Source organism: Heloderma suspectum, chromosome 17 (genome assembly GCF_057233095.1).
Source record: "Heloderma suspectum isolate Gila_16-S chromosome 17, 16-S_ref, whole genome shotgun sequence".
NCBI lineage: Eukaryota > Metazoa > Chordata > Lepidosauria > Squamata > Helodermatidae > Heloderma > Heloderma suspectum.
This window is the reverse complement of record NC_139474.1, coordinates 6,196,480-6,223,093: the sequence shown is the minus strand read 5'-3', so window position 1 is coordinate 6,223,093 and position 26,614 is coordinate 6,196,480. Positions and strand designations below refer to the sequence as shown.

The 26,614-nt window shown below is 51.5% G+C and overlaps 1 protein-coding gene across 1 annotated transcript in view; it reads right to left on the bottom strand.

The window, feature by feature from the left end:
* SF3B2 (splicing factor 3b subunit 2) overlaps positions 1-25,005 on the bottom strand; it is a 29,970-nt gene extending 4,965 nt beyond the window's left edge. Inside the window, exons 1-18 of the mRNA XM_084824041.1 lie at positions 24,877-25,005; positions 21,056-21,102; positions 19,954-20,031; positions 17,220-17,459; positions 15,805-15,913; positions 14,193-14,278; positions 12,802-12,907; positions 10,967-11,052; positions 10,083-10,286; positions 8,138-8,272; positions 7,602-7,682; positions 6,451-6,678; positions 5,207-5,356; positions 5,002-5,091; positions 3,356-3,463; positions 1,317-1,424; positions 1,044-1,186; positions 88-189 (exon numbers count right to left, since the gene is read on the bottom strand). Of these exons, the coding sequence (XP_084680167.1) occupies positions 88-189; positions 1,044-1,186; positions 1,317-1,424; positions 3,356-3,463; positions 5,002-5,091; positions 5,207-5,356; positions 6,451-6,678; positions 7,602-7,682; positions 8,138-8,272; positions 10,083-10,286; positions 10,967-11,052; positions 12,802-12,907; positions 14,193-14,278; positions 15,805-15,913; positions 17,220-17,459; positions 19,954-20,031; positions 21,056-21,102; positions 24,877-24,997 (2,222 nt within the window). The 5' untranslated portion in view covers positions 24,998-25,005. The remainder of the gene's footprint in view (positions 1-87; positions 190-1,043; positions 1,187-1,316; positions 1,425-3,355; positions 3,464-5,001; positions 5,092-5,206; positions 5,357-6,450; positions 6,679-7,601; positions 7,683-8,137; positions 8,273-10,082; positions 10,287-10,966; positions 11,053-12,801; positions 12,908-14,192; positions 14,279-15,804; positions 15,914-17,219; positions 17,460-19,953; positions 20,032-21,055; positions 21,103-24,876) is intronic.
* Between the last annotated feature and the right edge of the window lie 1,609 nt (positions 25,006-26,614).

Sequence of the window (26,614 nt, the reverse complement as noted above, 5' to 3'; positions counted from 1 at the left end):
TCCCAGAAAGCCGTACTTCAGTTCCCCACAGGACGTTTTGTTTTGGGGTTGGGAGAAGGAGGAGGAGGAGCAGAGGTCAACACTCACCCGTCCATGGCCTCCTCAATCTTCTTCTTACGCAGCTCAATAAGCTCAGGCGTCTCCATGCCAGCAGGAACTGAAGAGAAGCCGCCGGGTGTGATGAGGCCGCTGGCGAGGGATCAGACGGGGCGGTCAAAATCAGGTGAGACGCCATCTACCCTCCCACCCCTGTCTCAAACATACAAGCCCCAGCCCCACGACAGAGACTATACCCAAGGGCCAGCTCCAGAGTTGGAGGGCAGGCAAGAGGTGGGTCCTCCACTGCCCACTTGCTCGCCAACACTCTCCCTCCAGGCCCAATCCGCACAAGACAACAGTAGGGTGCGGCTCCATTTCCTCATTGAGTCACCGGTAGTGATGGCGGCCCATGTGGATGGCTTTCAAAGGGGATTGTGCTAATTCTTGGAGGAGAAGGCTATCGATGGCTACTAGTCCTGATGGCTATATGCTACCTCCAGTATCAGAGGCAGTATGCCTATGTACAGCAGTTGCTGGGGAACATGGGCAGGAGGGTGCTGTGGCACTCCTGTCTTGCTTGTGGGTTTCCTATGGGCAGCTGGTTGGCCACTGTGAGAAAAGAATGCTGGACTGGATGGACCGAGCAAAGGGCTGGATGCGCCTGGCCGCATCTGATCTCGGAAGCTAAGCAGGGTCAGCCCTGGATAGTACTTGGATGGGAGGCCGCCTGGGAATCAGGCTTCCTGCACTGAGCAGGGGGCTGGACTCGACGGTCTGGTAGGCCCCTTCCAACCCTATGATTCTATGACCCTTGGCCTGATCCAGCAGGGCTCTTCTTAAGTCCTTATGTCACTGCTTGCCTGCAGGTCAACAGCCGCCAGCAGTAGGGCCAGGAGGTCAGCGGTGGGTGCCCTGGCAAGGGCGTGGGCCTTGGTAGGTTCCCAACCATGCCGATCCCGGCCACATTCTACCAAGATCCAGCAAGGTGAGGCAGGCAGATCTACCTGTCTGCCGGGGTGATGAAACCCGTCTCGTCGGGCTTCTCTTCATCACTGTCCTCATCCTCTTCCTCCTCAGAGGATTCCTCGTCCGAGGGTTCCAGTTCCCCCCACGGGGTCCGGTCGATCTCCTCCTCCTCCGTCTTGGTCTGGAGGGGAGAACGTGAACATGTTGCTTCCAAGCCCTCCGCACAGCTCGGAGAGGCCTCTAAACACACAGTAAGGGAGCTGGCAATGATTCACGTCCCGGTTGCTAGCCAGCGATACCCTGATGCATACCTGAAACTCTGCAGCGTTGGTCCCAAAGACATCTCCGTAGAGAGGCTTCCCGGTCTCGTCCACCGGGGGCTTGCCCCAGCCCCCAGCGTGGTACCCGAATGAGCAACCCTGGAGAACAGGAGGCAGAGGGAAGTCATTGGGCCTGTTCACACGTGCAGGGGGAGAGGGTGGTTAGGGTAACCACAATGTGTGGGCCCGCCAGACGATCACGGAGCCACGCAGCACCACGTGGTTCCATTAGCCACCCCCCTCCGTAGTTACCCGGCAATCTTCCAGGCATGGTTACCAGGCATCCCATCATCCTCCACAGTGCAGACAGGCTCCTGGCAACCACTCCGGTGTCTGAAATGGCCGCACGACCATAGAGAAAGCTTGCGGCAGCTAGGGCATCACCAGCAACGGTGGACGCTCTAGCCAGTGGACTCTATGGTGGCGGCCTGGAAGTCTTCTGGAGTCCATTTTACCCACCAGGGAGCCTGCCAGACAACCCAGTAAACCACCTCAGGGCCCCTTCGCCCTTTTGCAGGGGGCGGTTAGTCGGGGTGGCTTACTAACCATGGGAAACATGGTTTTCTCCTCCCACACGACACACGAAGCCACCATCGGTGGACCACTGTCTCATTCCGCAGAAGGAAAGAAAGGTGCTCCGGCCTCTCCGCCACCCCCAAGCTCTTGAGAACAGCGTTACTTTTTTACTTATATACATTTTCATTTGGTCTCCCAATACAGTCATTCAAAACCGTTATGATACTTCAGCTTAAGATACACGTAGCATATCTGTAGTTGCTAATCCCCTGGCTGGAAGCTACTGCAATAACTGATCATTGGCATGCAACTTTCTGGGATGGACTCCATTCTTCCCTCCCATGCCAACTTATTTTATTCACCACCACTGAAGTCCAAATTTTTGATGGTACGAGAGACGGCATGCATGTTGATCGCAAAGCTTCTGCTGAGAGAATCCTTGCAGCTATTAACATATCACTCACCATCACCACTAAATCTCCAGGGATCTGATCTTTAATATTACCCAGGAGTACCGTTGTTGGGGCTAACTGCAACTCATACCCAATAATTCCTCTGATGCTATTTATTATCTCCTTCCTAACCAGATTACAACGCGGAGGCGTTCCAAGCCCCACAACCTGAGACCCTCTTCAATAACCCAATGGTGGTTAGGGTTGCACATGTTTCACGACCGCACTGCCCAAGTACAGAAATCACTACAAGGGAGAGGATCCAGGAACCCGAGACTCTCAGCTTTGGAACACAAGGTTCTAGTCCTTAAGGCTGCGGAGAGGGGCTCAGAGGTGTGTGGAGCCTGAGCAGGGTTTCCCGCAACCAGGGGTGAGGGTTTCAATGCACAATCCTCCTTTTAAAGTAGGAAACCAATCAGGAAAAGGCACGCAAATGGATGGGGACTTGTGCACGCCAGAGAAGCCAACGCTTCTCCCCGCACGGCCCATGCCCAGTAACAGACTGCAGGAAACCAACTGGCCCTCTCTGCCATGGAGCAGAGGAGCTACTGGGGGCGACCGAGATGCACCCATCGCTCCATCAGGCTGCAGCAAAGAGATGGGAAACAGGGCCATCCCATCAGCTCTGCTGAAAGACCAGCTCCATCTGGTCTGTCCGTTCTAGCTGGTGATCGTAAGAACTATTATTTCACTTTAAAGAATTTGCTTCCCCTTTCCCATTCCTTCCCCGTGCTTCTTTCCTTCTCTGTTGCACCTTTTGGACTGTAAACCTGCAAAGGCCGCAGCTCAGTGGCAGAGGCCCTGCTTTGCACACAGAAGGTCCCTGGTTCGATCCCCGGCATCTCCAGGTAGGTCTGGAAAAACTCCTGCCGGAAGCCCCGTAGAGCTGCTGCTGCCAGTCAAGTGTCGACAATACCAAGTTTGATGGACCACGGGGTCTGACTCGGTATATAAGGCAGCTTCTTATGTTCTGATCTGGTTTTACTGCACGCAAACGGCTCTTGGAGGCTTTCTGGCTGAAAAGTGGAGTAAAAGTGCTTTAAACGAACGAGCCCTACTCACCTCGGGAATGGGAGAATTCAAGCCTGGGATCTTCAGGTTGGGATAGGAGGGTGGTGGACCATAGCGCTGCATGGCGATCAGCCATGGGGGGGGGACTTTGTGTGCATTCTTGGAGGCGGGGGAGAGAAGGAGGACAGGAAGACATTAGCCACAACAGCCTCTCCAGCCCACGGTGGGCTAGCTGCACTGGTCCCACTCCCAACACACTAGGCACCCCGCCTCTCACCCCTTCCTCCTGTCCTCACAGCCATGCCTAACGTCATGATCTCCTCCCTGCGCTACCGTCTCAGCATTGCCAGCCCGCTCCCTAAACTCCTGCCCCCGTCTCCCAAAAATTAGGAGAGGGATCCGCGTGCTCTGTGATACATTTCGAGAGCTCCGGGGGAGGTTCAAAAACCACACTGAGAATTTAAGAACTACGTAAATGTTATGTAGATAACACACTTGGGGCACAAATCCTATGCATGTTTAGGCAGAAATAAGTCCGACAGTTCCCAGCATTCCCCAGCCATTCTCCCAGCTGGGAGCTGTCGGACTTATTTCTGCCTAAACATGCATAGGATTGTGCCCTTCATTTATGCTCTCTGGAAACGGGTTCACTCTTTCAAGCATGCCTGCTAAAAAAAACCAAGGAGAGGGGAAGTTTTGGAGGACTGTGGCTTTTGGGGAGATTTGCTGTCATGCTCCTTCGTCCTCCCCCTTCGCAATCAACACACTCCAGGATACCAGGCTCCCTACTTTATTTGTTAAAGACTAGCTTCCTTACAAATGCAAATTCTAGGAGACTCTCAGGCTACAAAGGAAACAGCTACTCCACACAATTACGAATATCAATACAGGAGCCAGAAGTGGAAGCTAGAGAAGTCGCCAGCAGTCTGAACAAGAACTTCTCGGCAGGGATGCCCGGCCCCTCCCGTAGGGTGGCTCCCTCCCGCATCGGCTTCCACGAATGGCCAACCTGCTGGAGTGTCTGAGCCCTGCCCCTAACTTCTCTCGCTTCGCTCTGCGATGGACCCTAGCGTCTCTTGGGTCATGCCCCTCGCTCTCCTCCTCCCCTGAAACCTGGGTTCTCATGCTGGAGGAAAGGGGGAGCCGTTCAGGCTGGGCCATCTCTGCGCTGAGGTCCTGGGAAGAAGGCCTTGCCGTCTCTGACTCACCAGGGAAGGTGCCTCCCCCTGTTCCGGCTGTTCCCATTCTGAATCTGAGCTGCTAGACTTCTCCGCATGCTCTGATTCGTTCCTGACAGGCGCCTTGGTGGGTGTCAAGAAAGGTGTCCAGGGAGGCATTGGGCCTATGGACACTGCATTGCCTACTCCTGCCCTATCCACACCCTCATAGCATCTCCTAGAACAAGGGTGTCGGGCCTCTTTCATCCCATGAGCCGAATTGTGTTTCAGAGAAGCTCTTGGGGGCCGCATTCTGGTGGTGGGCGGAGCTTAAGGCAAACAGGGTGTGGCCAAAATCCCAGCAGTACCAGCCTGAATCTGAGCTGCTAGACTTCTCCCTCTGATTCAATCCTGACAATGGCGAACGGTGGGCCTGCATTCTGGCTTCCTCCACCTCCAATGCCTTCATCAAGAGCCCACCCACCCTCCATCGCTCCTGCTGGCAGTGAACTCAGCACTGCTGGGAGGGATGCCACTCACCGGCCCCACGGGCATCCCCAGGGCAATGCGCAACTCATCAGAGAGGTCCCCTGGCTTCTTCTCCTTCAGCCGTGTCTCAAACTCCTTACCCTGGCAGGGAAGGAGAGAGAGGAGAGGGATCAGCGAAGGAAGAACCTGGATTGCTTCCCTCCCACTGCCCCCTTTACAAGGAAGGAGACTGGGCCTGATGAGGCGGCCCCGTCACCTCGTAGTACAAGTCCCCGTGGATGGTCAGCTTCGGCTTGGTCTGCCACTTGAAGAAAGCATCGTGCAGCTTCTGGTAGTCGATATCAATCTTGCCCATCTTGGGACGAACTTTCTCCCTCATTTTGGATTTCATCGTCTTCTGTTCCTCCTGGGAGGGGGCGCAAGAGGGAAGAAGGTCACAAAATGGAAGTCCGCATCCTCCCACACTCCCCAGAAAGGTTCCTTCTGCTTAAAACTCTTAGAAGGGCTTAATGATGCTCAGTTCTCACCAGGGATGAAAGTTCAGACAAGCTGGGAACCATACAGTGACTGCTTTAGAGCTGGGCACAGGAGCTGGTCTATAGCCTCCAGCTATGTGGTAAACCCCTCAGTGCTACCATCTCTCCGCAGCTGCTAAGGATCGGGGGGGGGGGGGGGGAGAGAATAGCTGGCAAAGTCAGCATTAACTCCACAGTTGGAGGCTAGGAACACAGCTATGCGTATGACACGATTCCATGGATTTAGAAGCATAGGATTTAGTTTCCCGACTGTCACAGGTTTCTAGCCCTTACGGCTACCAGGGTAGGGCTTAGAAGCGCGTGAACAACGTGAGAGGGGTGTGTGAGAGAGTGCAAGAGCGAGCACAACAGCCAGTGGGTTGCATCGTTCCTTGTCCCTCTCCATGCCAAGAAAAAACTATAAAGTATGCAAAGTTACGTGGGCAATTTGCGTGAGTCGCCCTGATTCAGAGGCTCTTCTCAGTCCAGAGTTTGGACTGCCTATGCTAAAAATGAATAAAACTGCGCACCCAGGATGTATACACGGCTGCGGGTGACACGTGGTCGCAGATGCCAGCTACCAGACATGTGAATCTACCCCAGGGAAGGAAAGGGGGGACAGTTGCTTAAGAACGCTCGCTCCCGAACGGCTTTGAAATTCAATGTGAACGTTAGCCCAGAAAGGCCTGCTGCAGCTCTTCTCCCATGGTGCATCGGTATTTCCTCTTTGAGATCCGGTTTCTGGTTATGCGTGTAGGGTGGGATACACCGTTACCTTATGGCGTGATACATGATCAGAATGCTCTGGAATATTCTTCCAAGATTTTACTGAGGCTGAGCATGGGTGCAGGTAAGCATGTCTGGGGGGAACGCTGCCATACAAAATGCATGTGCAAATGGGGCTGAAGTAAACGGTGTTCTCAGGAACAACCCCACAGAGGGGAGACGGGGGGCGGGGGGATCCAGACGTGAGTTTCGTCCCCACCTTTTCCTGCAGGGCCTCTCTCATCTCCTGGATCCCGGTGCGCTTGATGAACTCCGGAAGCTCGAAGGGTGGCTTCTCGATGCCCCTCTTGCCCTGCAGGTACTTGCGCTTGAAGCACCAGTGCCGGGGGACCGGGACCGAGTTGCGGGTGGCCTTCAAGTGGACTAGCAGCTTGGGATCCTGGGCTGTCACATCATGCATCTCCACCACGTCAGGACGGGCCACGAGCTGTGGGGAAACACGGGGCTGGAACTAGGCCGGTGCCTCCAGCCCTTTGGGTCAGAGCTGACCTATCCTTGGCCTGCAAGGTGCTCCTCTCGTTCCCAAGTGCCTGACCCTTTAGAAGGTGGCTCCCCCTCCATCACCACCACACACTGTATGCATCAGTGACCTCTTGCCAGGCCCGGTTCAGCCAAGGCTCACCAGGCCTCAGCCCCAAGCTCAGTGCCACGGCTCAAAAGAACACCCCTGACCATACACACAGTGCCTTGCCACACACCCAGCCCCAAAACAAGCCTGCAGTATTAGGAGGCAGGAAAAGCCAGAGCAGAGGTTGCGACTTAGAGGCCAGCTTGACCCCTGGAACCTCTCTGAATCCAGCCACAAATCAGCAAAGCCCTTTCAAATGTCCCACTTTGTAGACTTCAGGATTGTCAGATCAACTTTTCTTTTCTTTTGTCTTGTCTTGTCTCTCTCTCTCTCTCTCTCCTAGAACCCCAAGATCCACCAATGAGAGCCAGGTGCAAAAAGAATTAAAGTCTTTGAAATAAACACACTTCGCATTAAAGAAAAGGGTCTCTCTGAGCCTAGGAATTTGTTTTCAGTGCCAGAACTGAACCTGAACCTATGGTCCTTTCACACAGAAGCCCACTACACATTTGACTGCTTTAGAAAAGAAGTCATCACCCAGATCGGTACACCCCTGTCATAGCCCACCCTATCCGACGGGCTCAGGGAGAAGAGCGCCTCAAACCCAGGAGGCCTCTCGAACTCACTGGGGCAAGAGGGGGAAGAACCAGCAACAAGACAGCCATCGCAGAGGGAAGGGCGTGGCTTCCCCTTTCTTTTCCCAAGGGAAGCGACTGCGGTGGCCCCACTCTGCGGGCCCCCCACCCAGCCACCACACACACACACACACAGGTCAGTCGCACCTGTTTGAGCTCAGCCACCGTGAAGCGGTTCATCCTCCGCAGCTTCTTCTTGGAGAGTTTGGGGGCTTCTGGCTTCTTCTCCTGAACATATCGAGGAAGAAATATGCCGTTCACGTCCTCTTATAACAAGCAGCAAACAATTGCCGTCGGGCGGAAGGGGGCGTGGCCCACTCGGGAATCCTGGAGGGCCATATTCGGCCCGCAGGCCTGAGGTTCCCCAGCCCTGCTCTTATTGTCACTTGCATTTCATTTGGGAGTTCTGCATAGTAACAGATGCTAACAGGTTTCCACAGCGCTCCGCCCCACCCTCTGCATCCCCCTCTGTAAGCTTGCAAGAAGCAGCGTGACAGCGATGCCCGTCCCCTGCTGTCTGTCCTCAGGGATCTGGGACTCAAGAGGTGAACTGCCTCAGATCGTGGAGGTTTCACTCCTCAGTCATGCTGGCCAATAGCCACCGAGAGACCTATCCTGCTGCATCCCGGGGTTAAGCGTGCAGCTCTAAGAAAGGAAGGGAAGGATTTCCTCCACGCACTCACATGCTCATCGTCCGAGCTGTCGTCACTGTCTTTGCGCTCCTCCTCAAAGCCCTTCTTCTTGGGCGCCGCTGAACTGGCCACCTTGTCTGCCTTTTCCGGTTCCTTCTCCTTGTCTTTTTTCACATCGTCGGTCAGCTGTGGAGAGGAAAGGGCAAAAAGTTGGGGCAGGGATATCCAAGGAAGTATGAGGAAGAGGGGAAAACTAGGCACACACTAATCAACAGCTGCTCTTTTCTTTTTATATTATGTAGGATGATCTGCCTGAGTTCTAGCCAGCTTCCATAACAAGATGGCAGGATTAGAACCAACGGCAAGGAAGCAGATTTCGGCTAAACATTAGGAAAAAATTCCTCATGGTAAGAGCTGTTGGACAGTGGAGAGACGGCCTCAGGATATGGTGGGCTGTCCTTCACCAGAGATATTTAAGCAGAGGATGGAGGGCCATCTGGCAGGGATGTCATTGTCGTGGGATGCTCTCCCCAGTGAGGCCCACCTGGCCCCAATGTTGTCATCTTTTCAGTGACAGGTTAAGACTTCGCTCTGCTTCCAGGCATATGATGGCATACGATGGGCCCTTTAATACATCCGCTGAATTGTTTATGGCCGTTGCCGATGTTCTCGTGGTTTTGTGAGGTGGCTGAATTTTAGTGGAAATTACTTTAGCCATTTTAAATTTTAAGCAGACTTGAGTCTTTCTTGCATGTTTAGAAAGAAATAAATCCTAAGCAGCTGGGGAATGCTGGGAGTTGTAGGACTTATTTCTGCCTAACCATGCATAGGATTACACCCTAAGAAAATAACTGAAAATAATAAACAGCTCTATCCTGTGCTGCAGATTCTGTAGTTGTATCTTACACTGCAGATTTCTGCACTGAGTAAGAGGTTGGACTAGAAACTAGGTGATTTCCAAAGATCCCTCCTAGAACTATGATTCTAAAAATGCAGGGAGACAGCTGTTCAATGGGTTATCACTTTTTTGGGGGGGGTGTCTCCCCCGCCCCCTAGACATAGGACTGTTCAGTTTCTGGGATCCGAGGTCAAAACCAGGGCTCTGACCTCAGAGCCCAGAAACCACGCTCCCCGGCCCCTTGTAGTCACTGTGGTTCTCTCCACACTGGCTACTTCTCTGCACTCGAAAACAGAGCACGGAGACAGGGGAAAGGGGGCAGCCCCAAGGGTGGAGACCGGGTAACATACTTTACACAGCTTCCTATCAGTCCTCCAAGCTCCTTCCCTTCCGTCCTCAAAGCAAAATCACCTATCTAGTCAAAATGCAGGGCGGCCTGAGCACAGAAGAGAGGATCCCCTCCATGTTCCAGCCACCCTGCATCAGATAGTCAGCAGCCTTCAATTTCGGAGGCTGGCCACTACCTGGATAAGACTGTGCCCCAAGTCAGTGAATATGATCCTCAGACAAGATTTTGGACTTTTCAAGAACTAGGGCTGCGCTCACGGCCTTCCCAAGTCTGGGAAAGTGGTTTAGAAACATTTGCCTGAAGAGCTTGCACCGTTCATACCAACCGCTTAACGTTTGAGGGATGCCTTAAAGTGGGGGGGGGGGGGGGGGTCGGCTTCAAAAATCATTTGTATTTATTACACTCATGCGCCACCTTTCGTCCAAACTCAGATTACCTCCACAACATTCCTGTGGGGTGGGCTGGGCTGAGACAGACTAAGCTACCTCACCCAATGAGCTACATGGCTGAGCCATGGGGGATTTGAACCTGGGTCTCTTCTGCCACAGACCACTGTGCCTCACACTGGCTCCCAAACTGACTGAAGAGAATTTTGCCCGAGTCTGGCCTCGTTACTGTGCGCCTAAATCGGGGAAATAACCTGGGACACGAGCTCCCTCCCACCTCTAGCCTTCTCCTCTGGAGAAGAGCAAGCTCAGTCACTTTTGCTGTGAGGGGAGGAGGGCAGGTCGTCTCAGGCCCTGTCATACCTTGAACGCCTCGAAGATCCTCTTGAAGAAAATGAAATTGGGGTCATAGATCTCTGGCTCCTCTGTGACGTACTCTATTTCAACTGGGGCATCGCTCCCTGACTCCTCCCCACGCCCCTTGGCATCCTGGGTGGTAGCCAGACCCTCTTTCAGGGCCGCGTTCTGCTTCTTCTTCTTCTTCCGGTTCCGCCGCTTGCGGTTTTTCTGTCAAGGAGACAAAAAGGTGCTGAAAATCGGCAGATCCATCCAACTTGCTCTCTGGCAGGGCAGACAGGCTGCCCCTCCGAGGCACCCCAAATCCTTGGGATCAGACACCTGCTGCTCTGCCAGCGTTTACAACTCATTTATTTATCTGAAATAATTCTGATGCTGTTCCTCAGGCCCTCTCCCAGGGTGGCTCACAATCAACCAGCAAAAAGGAAGAAAAAAAGACAGTCCCTGCCCACAGGCTTACAGTTTAAAGGAAACACAGCACGCAAGGAAAAGGGGATGGAGAAGAAAGAGGAAAGGATTAAGTGAATTCACAGAAGGGCTGGTGGAATGGGCCTGCTCCCCCTCTCAACTCCCAGGGGGAGGGCGGCAGTCCATCTGAAACAGTCCCCGATGATCCCTCTGCCTGCTCCTCCCTCGTTCTTCCTTTCCCACAAGGCAGCTGGTTTCCATTAGCCCTGTGGGGGAGATCCAATCACTCCCTTTGCCTGCTCCGGTCACTCTTAACTGAACTCCCTGCTCTGCTCATGCTGCCTCAGCACATGATCTGTGTCACCCTGCCCCATATGGCAAGCAAGGGGCAGAGGCCCTGAGGGGTCACCTGCAGAGAGGGGCCAACAGCATGCTGTCAACTGGCTGTAGTCCCTGCCTCCTCTGCCCAGACCCCTGCTTACCTCTTTCTTGGACAGAGCCGCGTCCTCTTCAGCGTCTGAAGCAGAGATGCCAGCCAGCGCCCTCAGGTCGGTCTCCATGTCGTCATCTACAGGAAAGGACAAAGTGGGAGAGTGTGAGCAGGGCAGGAGACACAGACATGCCCCCCCTCTCTATTTATTGCATTTATATCCCACTCTTTTTCCTCTTGCAAGGAACCGAAAGCGGCTTACATCCTCCTCCTCTCCATTTTATCCTCACAACAACCCCGTGAGGTGGGTTGGGCTGACAGTCTGTGACTGGCCCAAAGTCGATGTCGGGGTGGACACTGAGCCCATAGAACCTCAGAGCAGTTCTGATTCTGAGGAGGAACAGCCGTCCATGGGACAGGAGTGCGCTCATCCTTCCCAGGCCCTGCAGCTGGCAGAGATTCATCCTCCCAGCATTCCAGACATACACAGCGCTCCTGGGAGGGAAGGAGCGCGGGAGGAGGGCTGGCTGGATGCTCGACGCAGACGCAAAGAGCGACGAGCTATGGAAGGTGTGGAAAGGAGGCGTAGCGCCCGTTTGGTGCGCAAGCAATGGTCGCGTCCAGAGGACCCAAGGGAAAAGAGGAGGGACTCTCCCTAGCCCATAAGTTCAGGGTCTGCAAGTGATTCTCGTTCAAACGGGGACCAACTGTTTCCAACCCAGGGGCATAGGTTATTCTGCTGTTCATAGCTTAGTCACTGGTGATAGAGTTATTAAGTTGTAAAAGGAATTAAAGCCTTGAAAAGAATCCTTTGTCTGTGTCTGGAGTTGGCTACTGGAGTAGACTGAAAGAGGCCGGCTACGGCCCCCTGACAGTCACCCAGTGAGCTTCCATGGCCGAGTGGGGACTAAAACCTGGATCTCCTGGCTCCCAGTCCAACACTCTCACCACTACACCACGCTGGCTCTCTGGGCAGTGCACACACCAACACACCTCCGCCATCTCCCAAGAAGCCCTTCCGTTGTTTTTACTGCCATACTGCGAAGTGCAGAGAACAGCCACGGGATGTGATAGAGGCCTCGAAATCCAGCTTCCCCTCTCTTTCAATTTTGCTAAAAACAAGCACAAGTTTCTAGCCCCTATGGTAGCAAAGATGTACTCGGCAATGTATGGAAAATGCCTGGAAAAAATTCAGAAGGCAGAGTGGCAGCTGGACAAGATTTCCGACTGCTGGGGGCAGGGCTCACTCCTTGACTACCAGGAGCACAATATGTTATTTAACATGGAAAAGGGGAGGGGGGAGAGAGAGGGAAACACCCTGCAAAATTATGATACATGTAAGAGAAATCCTGATATGCCTAATTTGCACAAGTTACAGAATATGCCAAATTTAGGGTTGCACCTTAGTGCAGAAGCCTTTTTAACACAAGTACACATCCACCTATCTACAGATACCTCCTAGCTGGCACTGGAGTAGCTGAGAGTTCCACTCCTTAAAGGACGGATTCCAGTAAGCCCTGCACTGAAAGAGACAATCCAAGGTAGCCCTAATTCCACCACTTGAAAGTTTCAGGGGTATTAAGCAGTTTGCTGATCCTGCGTAATTCAGTTTGGTTAGTTACAGGAGGAAGAATAAGAAGCGATGCCCAGCACTAAAGGGACCTTCCCCTCCCCTCCGACTTAGGAAACTTCACCTGTTGCTGTTCATAAATGGTTTTCGTTGCCATCATGAGGTCTAGGAACTTGTGCATTTTAAAAACTAAAACAGATTCCAAAAATCTCACATTTGCAGTACGACCACTCAGGATCTGCGCAAGCCCACTGAGAGAGAGATCTGTCCATTTCAACTCAACCTGCCTGTCTACTGCCTGGCCAGAAGCACATTACCTGTGATGCTGGGCACCGCTGTGAGCTCTTCCTGACGGATCTCTTTGAGCTGGAGGATCTTCTCCAGAACTTGAGGAATTTTGGGGCCCACGCCAGACTCATCAACCTGGAAGAGAAAACAACATTTACCAGGCAGAACAGGCATTGTTTTGCTTCCCATACTATGGGGGTGCGAAAGTGTGGCCCACCAAGCCATTTGTGATGGCCCATGAAACCCCCCTGCATCTGCCACTGCTGAAAACATCACAGAAGCACTGCCTGGGGATTCTAGTGAGGGAATCGCTTCCCATATCCCCAACCTCTGCTGAAAGACAGGCGATAAGGAAGGGTTTTCCCTGCTGGGGCTAGCAAAGGAGTCTGTTCCTGATCGCCTATCTCTGCTGCGAGCTTGGAAACAAGGAGCGTGCATTTGTGCTTGTGCGTGTGCATGTTTTAGTGCGTGCGTACGAACATGTGTATGTGTGCACACAGAGACACACGTGAGGCCCCCAGGCACCTTGACCCTGCTTGAGGTGGACCTTGAGCCCCAAAAGGTTGTGCAACCTCGCCCCAATGAGTCAATGGGGTGGGGATGGAGGGATCCACCAGCCAGCTATGAAAACAGTCAAAATTAGGGCTAAGAACATCTGAAGAGGCCTGCTGGATCAGACCAAAGGGCCATCTAGTCCAGCGTTCTGTTCACAGTGGCCAACCAGCTGCCCACAGGAAACCCACAAGCAGGACACAAGTGCAACAGCACCCTCCCGCCCATGATCCCCAGCAACTGGTGTGCATAGGCAGACTGCCTCTGATACTGGGGGTGGCACATAGCCATTGTAGGACTAGTAGGGCCGTATATTAACAAGGCATATTTAGCCTGTGTAAAGTATTCTGGTTGGAGTTCTTCTTTTATCAAAACAGGCCTATGTTTGGCAAGGAAGTGAGCCAACGAAAGGGAAGGGAAGGCCAAAAGATGAGCCAGCAGGGCAGAGGGATGAGTGAGGAATTACAGCAAGAAGCACCAGAGGATAAGGAGTAATGGAAACAGCTGCAGATAGAGACATACACACATCCCTCTCCAACAGACACAGCCCACATACAAATTGTTCAGCTTGTAACCCCGAGAACTTGATTAAAAAAAAATCCAAATCGTGCCTCTCAAGAGCCCAGATTGAACCAGAGTACTCACAGCACCGCCCATGTCAAACTGCTTGAACCTCAGTCCCATCCAGAGCTGGATGACATCAGGAGCGCAAGCATACTGTTTCTTTCATTTCCTCCCCTTCCCTGTAACCTGCTTACTTTCGCCACCTCCCCAAAGCCAGGAAGATCTAGAAAATGTTTGTTTCCCCCCACCTGATTGAGCCTCTCCCCCACCCGCCCCGCCCATATTCTACAGTAAACGCCCTCACCTCACGACTATCCTCTCCGGGAGGTGGCGGAGGGCCACGGGGCCTTGGTCCTGGGGGTCCGATGGATGGACCCACACTGGGGTTACCTAGGAACACAGCAGAGGAATTAACAGAAGGAGGAAAATGAAGCAGCTAAAGCCAACATGACACTGCTCTGCTGGTCAGAACAAACGGTTCACCTTGATCTTACTTGCATTTCCAGTCTGCCACCAACTAACATTCAAGGCGGTTTACCCCAGCATGATTTTTTTTCCTCTTCCCTCCCCATCCCCTTTTCCTTGCATGCCATGTCTTTTTTAGATTGTAAGCCTGTGGGCAGAGACTATCATTTTTACTGATTTTCTGCAAGCCACTCTGAGAGCCTCTTCTGGTTGAGGAGCAGAATACAAGGAACTTGAAATAAATGAAATAGATATGAAGTGCCCGTGTCGTCAGAGAAACTCTACATCAGGCCCACAGAGTTTCAACGGGGCTGGCCAAGTGTACTTCAAAGCCCCACAAACAAGGCAAAATGGCAAGAGCCATCCCCAGGGGCTTGTCCCCAGCACCTGGCAATTACAAGGAACAGGATTTCTGAAAGCAGGGACTGTCTCCTCTGGATATCACGGCCAGCACACATCAATAGTCAGGGCAGCAGCTATTCCTCAGTATAAAAAATGGCGGTCAATACCAGATGATTTAGCATTAGGTGCAGAATTCAGCTGAAACTCTCAGAAGGCTTTCAATTGAAAAAAAAAGTTTCTAGCCCTTCGGGCTGTGAAGATGGGCTTGAAAGAGTGGGGGGATCTCCAGAGGGCAGCAGGTAGAGCCTCGGTGCCCTGTTGCTCCTGACCCACTCTGCAACTAGCAGACTAATGCAAAGGACGCAGATTTGCTTGTCTGATTTTAACACAAGTCACTAAATCCAGCTGTTCTAGGCACACAATTGCAATTCTGTGCATGCAACAATGCCTGACAGTCCCCATCTCCATATATTTTTCCAGTGCTTTTTAAAAGCTAGAGAGGCAATACAGTATCCCTCGGTAGAGAGTCCCTGAAGTGATGTTTTGAGTTGTGGGGAAACGCTACTTTTTGCTTTTCTCCAGTTCTCTGCCTAGCAATTCCAGGGAACGACCTGCCGTTCCTTCCATCCAACATATCCACAGTGGAAACCAGTGCACCTGGTTTCCACGGAGAGGAGCTGGAACAACCTTCCTCAACCTGGCACCCTCCAGATGTATCATTCTGGATGGCACCAGGTGGGGGAAGGCTGAACTGGAGTGGCGGCAACCCTCTAAAGAGCTGCCCGTACAGCTACTCCTGAAGTGCCTTTTCACCCCCCAAAAGAGGGATAACCTTTCCAAGGGATCTCTGGCTACTTCAGAGAAAGCTGCATCCTTCCCAAGAAGTAGAGCAGAGCAGGATTCCGGGAACTCCTCTGGGGACACCATTAAGTGGGCTCCTCCTTGAAGAGCGATCAAGTGGGAATGGATTCCTGGTTCTTAAAGATGGCATGAATGGTACAGAAACAAGGGATGATCCACTCTGTAAGGCTTCTGCAGGAATGCCACACGCTACCTGTTTCCTTGAGCAAACAGACTCAGAATTCCTTCCCTGATCCAAGGAGACTTACCTCTGAGGAGCCCCGGAGGTCTTGGCCCCATGTCCGGAACAGACCGAGGTAGTGAGGGGGGCAGCTTGGACATCTCTTGCTGACGTTCTTGTTCCATAAGGACAGCAGCCTGGGGGGCGGGGGCAGGGAGAAAAAAAACTCATTGGAACCTCGGAAGCAGGCTTGGACCAAGTCAGACCTTGGGTCCGTCTAGCTGACAGCCAGCAGGCCTCCAGGGCCCTTCCCTAAACCAACCTCCCGTTTCGTGTCTAGTCTGGCCCCAGGTCCCTTGAAAGCACAGCGTCCCAAGGCTGGAGCTGCACCACAGGCCTGACCTGCTCCAGGGAAGAGTCCAGGTGGCAAGCAATAGCTAATTCACAGCGAGGCCCTGGGCCTGTGGATCGGGACCTGGCCCGAGAGAGGGAAGGGTTGGAAGCCCCAAGTCTGAACTGGCCAGGGAGCCAGGCACAAACAAGCCGAACGGAGCTGGCCCGCGCAAACCCTTCCCTTGGCAGCTCTGCTCCCTGAGTTCCCTGTCCCGCTTCCCCACCCCAGGAGACTCATCAGAGGGCTTTTTTTAATCTGTTTCTGCTGGCCCAGGAGCTTTTGGCCTTTTAAATTCTCCTCCAAAAGGAGTGATTTCCCTGAAAAGGACACACAACCAGCAGGGGAGAGAAGAGTGGCGGGAATGGTCCTATGGCAGAACCATGGTTAGCAGAGACCAGGGTGGGCAGTAGAGACTGCTAACAGCTGAGGAATCTGTAGGGGCAACACTGATGAGGGGCAGAGCCCACCCAGGAGGGCCAGGGGTGGCCCGCAGCTCACATGGCGCCCTCAAGATTTGGGGAGACAAGGGGACCAGATGTCTCTGATCAGCCAAGGACTGAGCCCCTTGCTGTTCAAAGTTAGAGAGAATCAACTGCTAGAAACATGCTCTGCAGCACAGCACCTCATCATGCTGGGAATTCATGGAAAGTTAAAGACTTGGAAGGGACCCTTGGAGGTCATCTAGTCCAGCCCCATGCTCAATACAGGATCTACAATGCAGGATGCAACAACAGCACCCCGACAGACGGGAGTCAGCCTCTGCTTAAATAGCTCCAGCATGGCCATCTGTCAGGGACGTCGTTGTTGGATCCTGCATTTGTCATACCACTGCACAAAAAGCAGGATACGAGAACAAAGTTCAGCAGGCTGTATCAGAGGGAGATGAAATGGGAAAGCAGAGCCGCCCCACAGTCCTGCTGAAATACTTAATTCCTCCCCCCTTCCCTCCCCATCCTATTTTCCTTGAGTGTTACGTCTTTTTAGATTGTAAGCCTGTGGGGCACGGACTGTCTACGTCGACCGGTTCCACGTAAGCCGCTCTGGGAACCTTTTCGGCTGAGGAGCAGGATGAAAATTCAGCACATGAACGAAGCGAGCGAGCCCGCTACCTGCTTGACTCTCTCCTCCTGCTGTATCAACATGGCAGCCTGCTGCTGTGCCAGCTTGAGTCGCTCTTCTTCAGGCAGCGCCGAAGGATCCACCGCTTGCATGCGGAGCGGTGGGCCCATGCCAGGGGGCGGGGGCCCCACACCCATGGGGAACCCGAGGCCCATGCCAGGGGGCGGGGGAGGGGGCGGCTGCATCGGCGGCATCCCCATTGGAGGCGGCGGCAAAGGAATCCCAGGGAGCTGAGGAAGAGAGAGAAGGTGTGTGAGGGACCCTCGGCTTGGGCTTTGAACGGTGTTCCCGTGCGCCACAAACCCAAAGAGAAAGGCAGGAGAGTTAAGGGGGCAACGGCAACGCTGGCAGGGATCCGGCAACACAGCTGTTTAAGCGCTTCATCCCCTGTTTATTTCTGCTTTGGGGGAAAGCCTTCACGGGGCGGCGTACAATAAAGAAGAACGTTAGGAGCAAGGCAGCGGTGGAACAACACTCGTTAAAACAGCATCAAACACTATTATGCATAGGGGCCAGCGATACAATCGCTACAAAGCTTGACGGACTGAAACAAATCCTTAGGGTCTGCTTACGGGTTGTGAGAGAGGAGGAGGCCAAACGGAATGCTCAGGAGAGGGAATTCCACCAGTTTAGAGCCACCACTGAGAAGGCCCCGATTGACATTAGTGGTGGGTCAGAAAGCAGGGTCTCCGGGTTTGATTTTAGGCCTGGGCAGGGTCACATAGCTGTAGGTGGTCCTTCATATAACCTGGACCCAAACTGCTCAAGGCTTTAAAACAGGGGTGTCAACCCTCTGTGCTGCAGGCCGAATCCAGCCCACTGGAATTCCCAGTCCAGCACACCAGAGTCCTCCATCTGGCCATGGCCCCTTACCTGTCATCAGTTTCCTCCCTTCCCCGTTCTTGATTGCCCTCCCCTCAATTTGTAACTTTTTAAACTTCTGTGTTTGTTTGGGATGCAATTGGCAGTTATACCACGCATTTCTGCTTCTTCTGTCCTGATCAGCTTCTTCCTGGCTTCCTCCTGCCCTGATCGGGTGACGCTTTGGAAAAAAACTGGTTGCATTCCTGCAACCTGGTGACATACGGTCCTTCCAGCCTTTCCAATCCCTCTGCTGTGTTCAGAAAGCTCCCCGTACCCGCTAGTTTCTTCATAAGTGAAGTAATGCAAAGCTCTGATCGGTCAACACCAAAGGAGCTTTTAAAAATGCAGCGCTTTCCTTCTTTGAGTCCCTGACTGCGAGGGATGGAGGGGCTTGGGAGGGGGCTGGGGGGAGAATCTTACTTGTTTCCAATTAAATATGGGATTGACATTTGCCATGTGGCTTACGTCTGAGTAGATATGCAGAGAACAGAGCTGAAATACTTGTAAGTTTGTGTGTGTGGGGAAGTTTGTTGGATTTTTTTAAACAGTTTTAAAATGCTCCTAGTTCCCAATGCTTTTTCCTTTCACTGCATTGCTCTGTGCTTGCTCTGGCTTATTTGTGCACAAGTGTGCTGGTTGGGGGTGGGGGGGGATTGCCAGGTTTTTAAGACAGTTTAAGAATGCTCCAGTTGCTGACAGTTTTGGCATTCTGTGGCTTATGTCTGAGTAGACATTCATAGCGTGTGCTGTGGCTTCCTTTTTGGTTCCACCCACTTTTGCCCCCCCCCCGACCGTCTCAGAAATGGAATTCAGCCCTCAGGCCGAAAAAGGTTCGAGACACCCCTGCTTTAAACTCTTCCAGGGCCTTTAAACTGAGCCTAGAAACAAATGAATTACCAAAGCAACTGGCGCAAAATGGGTGTACTATGATTGAGGCACCTAGCTCCCTCCCATAGGCACTCTGTCGGTTGAAACGTTGCACCAACAGAAGTCTTCAGATTGTCTTTAAAGGCAGCCTGCGTGGAGAATGTTATAGTAACCTAGCCTGGAGGGAATCGGCATGTACCTGAGACCAGCTGCCCTTCCTCCAGAAAGGGTTGCAGCTGGCAAACCCACGGTGAGCTGTTAAAAGACACCCTTGATGCCACGTTCTTTCATCGGCAGGCTGTTTTGGATGAGCATGCAGGCCCAAGCCCTCTCGTCCACCAGCAAATCTAATCACTGCTCCCTGTCCACACCACTCTGTGGCACCTGAAACAGCTGAAGAGGTGGCTAGGGGCAGATGCAGGAGTCCACAAGCAAGATCCTTGCTGATGCCTTCCTCTATTTCCTCCTTTCTCCATGTCCCCAAAACTACAGTAATACTTCGGCAGCAACCAAGACAAGGCAGGATAGGTGGCAACTGTAGATCAGCAGCAGAGCCCCTGCTTTGCACACAGAAGGTCCCTGGTTCAATCCCTGGCATCTCCAGGTCAGGCTGGAAAAAAAAACCCTGCCTGAAACCCTGGAGAGCCGCTGCTGCCAGTCAGTGTCGACAATACTGGGCTAGATGGACCCAGGGTCTGACTCAGCATAAGGCAGCTTCCAATGTTCCTATGACATCGCATGAACACATGATGCTTCCTTACGCTAATTCAGATCAACTGGTCGATTGATCAGAGCACTATCTACCCGGGTGGCTCTTCAAGATCTCACACTTAAGTCTCTTGCAGCCCCTGCTACTCAAGTTAAACTGGAACAATCAGTGCTTGAACCTGGGACTTTCTGCATGCAAAGGATGTGCTCTTCCGCAGGGTTCCTGCCAAAGCCATCCGATCTCATAATAGCAGCCAAAGCATTCTCCCTGGACAAATCACTCACCTGTCCCGGCATGGGAAGTGGGGCTGTTTTGTCTCCATCATCTCCCCGCAGAACTGGCCTGTTGAGCACTATCCCAGTCTGTTAAAAAAGAGCAGCGGTTGGTGTTTAATTACTCAAACTGGTAAAGACTAGTGTTCAGTCTTTATTTAAGGGATTTATAAGTTGCCTTGCCCTCCCAAAGCAACATACATTCCAAGTGTATTAAGATGCAAGACAATCTGCAGGCAATACCACAGGAGGAAAGTAGACATCATTCTTAGCATAAATGCCTATGAGTCATTTGCAGGTTAATCAAAAGCAGCCTAAAAAGTCTTTAAGACTCACGTGACCAGATTGAGTAGTGGGAGAGAGGCACAACACCATTGGTGTTCCAAAGTGGAGGAACAACCACAGAGAAGGCCCTGTCCCATATACTTGATAACCTAACTGAGCTTATAGATGTGCTCACAAGTAGGGTCATATGGATGAAGGTGGTCCTTTATTTTACCTGGCCCCAATTATTTAGGGCTTTGAATGTAACCAAAGTAGTAGTCTCTATGGCAGGAAGCTACCTCCCAATATAGTTTTGGGTGTTATACAGATAACATAAATGCAAAAGAGTAAACAGAGGGTGCCTAAAAAAAGCACACAAGAGGATTCTAGCTGGGCTCCCAACTGTTGCTGCTACATTCCAAACCCACCCTTACACTTAAAATCCTTATGAGTTTAAAAATCAACATTTCTCACCACTCGTGTCTGTGAGAAAAATAAATCTTTCACACTACTAGGCACTGGAATCAAATGTTGAGAGGGAGAAATAAACAAGATTTTATCCTGCCCTACTGCATCCATTTCATACGCTGAGATGCACCTTCGACTCAGATTTATGACGCAAAGTCACTCCATATATTCTACACAGTTACAGTGTTTGCTCGTGAAACTTCTAAAGATGGATTTACTGCACAATGCAAGGCCAAAAAAATCCATCTCCATCCCAAGGCAGTTTAACCCCTCCTTATCCTCAAGCATCGTCGGTGGTCATGATGAACGTTCGCCTAAGCACAGTGGCTGCCATCTAACAGTAGAAAATGTCATATTTTTGCCACAAGAATTAAGAGCTCACCTGAAGCGTGTACGTCTGCAACCGTTCCACCAGCTCTTCACGGCTACCTGGAAGGGTGAAGAGATGCTGAAATCATTCTGGTGTTACTCTATGTCACATGGGCTGAGACAGCCTTGTAAATAACCCCACAAAAGTTACTACCCTGCAAAAAAGAGGAAGTACTAGTCTGTTAGCTACTGCCTGCCTTCCTATGCTGACCGCGGAGCAGGGATGGAGCACAGTTCCTCCTTCACTAGCCCACTCGCTCGCCTGCACACCTTGTCAGCTATGGCTACTAGGTGAGTGCTTAAATACAAGGCTGGGCTAAGATGACACAGGATGGGAATCTAGGGCTACCAGAACAATCAACTCTCCTCAAGCTGGTGTTTGACCCCCTACCCTAACATCCTCACCCAATTCTTTTTACCATCAAGACAATCCCCACCCAATCATTTCCCACTTATTCCCAACAGAGCAAAGCCCCACCCTCTCTCTCTCTCTCACACACACACACACACACACACTCCCTTCTTGCCACAGGTCAAGAACAACAAAGATGTCTCAGATGAAAATTCATGATCAGGGAGCTTGACATTATTATTACAATAATAATACCTACCATGTTAACTGGGCTTTCTTAAGTGCTCTAAGCACTTCAAATAGATTAGGCTACATCCAGATTTAGCCATACTTAGAGAAGTCCCATTGATTTCAATACATCTAATCTAAGAAGGGGCTAATCTGGATCCAACCCATTATATTTGACCACGAAGACCTGCAGGTTAGGCCAGCGTAATCATAGGAGAGATGACAGCCAGGAGAGTAACAGCACGCCTAAGGCCATCTAAGTGAGTATGTGCGAGGGATCATAGCTCGTGTTAGACCATTTGCTCTGCACATTAAATGACCTCAGGCGTAATCTCTCAAAAAAATCAGTTACCTGGGCTGGGACAGACCCCTGCCAGATATCTCAGAGAATAGATGCCCATGTCAGTAGACAATATTGGGCTATATGGATATAGAGGTGCAGAGCAGAGGTGAAACCTGAAATACAGACTTCCTGGCCCACAACTCATTCACTTTGCTGTTAACACTACACTAGGTATTGTGTTGCTTATACCCCAACATGTGGTACTCAGAGGTATGCTGTGCTCACCTGAAACCTCCTTCCAGACAATATCTCTCCTCCTGCCCTCCAAAGGTTCCCCATCCTCATTTCACAGACGTTCAACATCCTCCTTCAGTCTCACATCCTTTCCCCATCTTCTCTACCCACCACAAGATTCTTGCAAGTTCTTCATCTCTCACTCAACAAAAAGTTCTGTTGTTCTGTCCCCCAAGGATTCCACCCTTCAGTCTCCTTACCACCCCCAAGTTCCCCTGTCTCAACCAAACAATTCCACTGTTCTTCTCCCAAACTCCAGCATTAAGCAGTTATCCCTGTTCTTCTCTTCCCCTTTCCATTTCTGTTCCCTTGCCTTGTGTGGGAGGCGCCATAGCTCAACCGCAGATGGGGAAGACAGAGGTGAATCTACAAATTCTGGCTGGCCTTGGTAACCAAACATTTATTTTTACTAGCCAGATGTGTAAATGTTTAAGGGATTTTTAGCTCAGTGGCAAAACAGCTGCTTTGCATGCAGAAGGTTCAATATCTGGCATCTCCAGTGAGGCAGCAAGTGAAGAAAAAAAACTATCCTCCCAAGACTACGGATAGCACGGGTGCCAGATTCCGTCCAGGAATCCAGTGGAACCACCCCTGCCTGCACCCCTGAGCCCCACTTGCTGAGCCCCTGCCCGCCCCCTCCCTGTGCTTGGCGAATGGCCTGCACTCACCCCGGCAGCCTCGTCAAGCTTTGTGGCTGCTATTTTTTGAGAAATAAAACTGTGATTGCAAAAATGCACATAATTATGCATTTTGTGTATGCACAATCTGCGTGTGCACAAATATGAGCATTTCCACAGAAATGTACATGCACAAATATGTGCATTTCGCACACGCACAAATATGCGCATTTGCAAATATGTGCATTTTCACGCATACACAGATATGCACATTTTGCAATCTCCATTTTATTTTTTGAAAAATGGCGACCGCAGAGCTCGACAAGGCTGCTGGGATGAGTGCGGACTGCTCGCCAAGTGCAGGCGGGGCTCGAGCATGGTCCAGGGACCAGCAAGCGGGGGCAGGGGCTGGGCAGGCGACTGGAGAACCTGTACGGGGGTGGGTTCGCACATCCATACCCAAGACTCTGGAGAGCCACTGCCGGTCAGAGCAAACAGTAGTAATCAGCTAATACTAAGACAGTTTCCTATTTTCTCCCCCATTCTCCATATACTTAACATTCCCTATCTCCTGCTACCCAACAAGAGGCTTCCCCTTCTCCCTTTCTTTTCCCCTGAAGCCCAACTCACACACACCCCAATTGTATTTATTTATGGTACAGTCCTATGCATTTTTAGACATTTATACACAGAAAAAAGTCCTACAGCTCCCTACAACATGCTGGCTGGGACTTGCTGGGAGTTGTAGGACTTTTTTCAGTCTAAACATACATAGGATTACATCCTTACTGTACTTTTAAACCACCCAATAACCAAAGTTCTCTAAGAAGTTTACAAATATATTGAACATATAGAATATGAACATTAAAACAAATAATAAAACCAGCACAGAATAAAACCAGCAGCAAAGAATAAAATCACATTAAAACTAGCAGGAAATAATAAAACCACATTAAACCCAGCAGCACAATAAAGTACTAAAAGCACTAAAAATAATAATCTTAAAATGCCTGAGAGAATAAAAAGGTCTTCCCATGGCACCTAAAGGATGATAATGCTCTGGGGAGGACATTCCACAGAGTAGACATAAGAGCCCTGCCGGATCAGACCAAGGGTCCATCTAGTCCAGCATTTTATTCACACAGTGGCCAACAAGCTGACCACAAGAAACCCATAAGCAGGACTTGAGCACAACAGCACCCTCCCACCAATGTTCCCCAGCAACAGGTGTACATAGGCAGAATGCCTCATAGCCATCAGGACTAGTAGCCATTGACAGCCTTCTCCTCCATGAATTTGTCTAACACCCTTTTAAAACATCCAAATTGGTGGCCATTGCTACATCTTCAGAGCATCAGAACAGCCCTGCTGGATCAGACCAAGGGTCCATCTAGTCCAGTGTTCTATTCACACAGTGGCCAACCCGCTGCTCAAAGGAAACCCACAAGCAGGATAGGAGTGCAACAGCACCCTCCCACCCATGTTCCCCAGCAACTGGTGCACGTAGGCATACTGCCTCTGATGCTGGAGGTGGCACAAAGCCATCAGGACTAATAGCCCTTGATAGCCTTCTCCTCCCGCAGGAATTTGTCCAGCCCCCTTTTAAAGCCATCCAAATGGGTGCGAATCACGACGCCTTGCGGTCGTGGATTTTTCCTCATGCTGCCCAAGACTCCCCGTTCCTCGTTCTCCTTCCATCTGCCGCTCCCCTTCTGCTCTCACATAAGAGCCCTGGCTACTAGTCTTGATGGCTCTGTGCTACCTCCAGAACCAGAGGCGGTGAGCCCGTGTACACCAGTTGCTGGGGAACATGGGTAGGCGGGTGCTGTTGCGCTCATGCCCTGCATGTGGGTTCCCGGTCGACAGCTGGTTGGCCACGGTGTGAAGAGAATGCTGGAGTAGATGGACCCTGGCCTGACCCGGCAGGGCTCTTCTGATGTTCTTATGAGGCCAAAGGCCTCCGGGATCCCCGCTTCCCGCAGCGGCCAACCCAGATGCCCCCGGGATGCCCACAGGCAGAGCACGAAGGCCCCGGACCTCGCCCGCTGTCGGGACCTCACCCTGCGTGGGCGCCCCGATCTCGGCCAGCTTGGCCTGCAGCTCGTTGGGGGACCAGGCCGCGTATCCTGGCAACGGCAGCTCCCCCGCCTTGGGCGGCTCGGAGTGCACCTCGGACGCCATCTTGCCCTGCCGCGCCGACGCAGGCTGCGTCCGATTGAAGCCGCGCAGCCGCCGTAGGCGCGGCGGCGGCTCTCGTCCAATCAGCGCCAGATGACGACAACATCCCGCGCGGCCAATGAGGAAGCCCGCGCCGTTCCCCGGCGGGGTCTGAAGGAGAGCAAAGAAGCGCGAGGGGAAGTAGCTGCGCATGCGGAGATGCGACCAATCAGGCCTGCTGGCGTTCTCGTCCAGCGGCGTGAGGCGCGGTGGTGGTCGTGAAGCGCGTTGCTTTCTGGGATATGTAGTTTAGCTGGGCTTGAACGCCTCCAGTGTTGACCGATGGGTTTTATCTTGTTGCTGTACCCTGGTGACACGAGGGTGGCTTGTCTAATTTTTTGGTCAAGCCAAAGCATATTTTTGGGGTTTTTTTTTAATTATTATTAACATTCATATTCCACTATTAAAGTGCTGCACCAGAATTAATTATTTATTAAATTTTATTTATTACATCACATTTCTGTACTGCTATTAAAGTGATGTACCAAAATCATCATTTCTATGTATTTAGTACATTACATTTCTATACCGCTATTAAAGTGGCATACCGGAATTATTTATTTCTAACATGTTATAAAGTGATGGGAGTACCAGACCACCTTACCTGTCTCCTGAGAAACCTGTACGAGGGTCAAGAAGCAACAGTAAGAACCGGACATGGAACAACCGAGTGGTTCAAAATTGGGAAAGGAGTACGACAAGGCTGCATATTGTCACCCTGCTTATTTAACTTATATGCAGAGTACATCATGAGAAACGCCGGGTTGGATGAATCAGAGGTCGGAATTAAGATTGCTGGGAGAATTATCAACAACCTCCGATATGCAGATGATACCACCCTAATGGCAGAAAGCGAAGAGGATCTAAAGAGCCTCTTGTTGCGGGTGAAACAGGAGAGTGCAAAAGCTGGTTTGAAACTCAACGTTAAAAAAACTAAGATCATGGCATCTGGCCCTATCACTTCCTGGCATATTGAAGGGGAAGAAATGGAAGCAGTGACAGATTTTACTTTCTTGGGCTCCAAGATCACCACAGACGGTGACTGTAGCCATGAAATTAAAAGACGCTTGCTCCTTGGGGGAAAGCTATGGCAAACCTAGACAGCATAGTAAGAAGCAGAGACATCACCTTGCCGACAAAGGTCCGTCTAATCAAAGCTATGGTTTTCCCAGTAGTAATGTATGGCTGTGAGAGCTGGACTATAAGGAAGGCTGAGCGCCGAAGAATTGATGCTTTCGAACTGTGGTGCTGGAGAAGACTCTTACGAGTCCCCTGGACTGCAAGGAGGTCAAATCAGTCCATCCTAAAGGAAATCAACCCTGAGTGTTCATTGGAAGGACAGATACTGAAGCTGAAGCTCAAATATTTTGGCCACCTAATGCAAAGAGAAAACTCTCTGGAAAAGACCCTGATGCTGGGAAAGACTGAAGGTCAAAGGAGAAGGGGACAGCAGAGGATGAGATGGCTAGATAGCATCACCGATGCAATGAATATGAACTTGAGCACGCTCCGGGAGAGAGCGCAGGACAGGAAGGCCTGGCGTGCTCTGGTCCATGGGGTCACGAAGAGTCGGACACGACT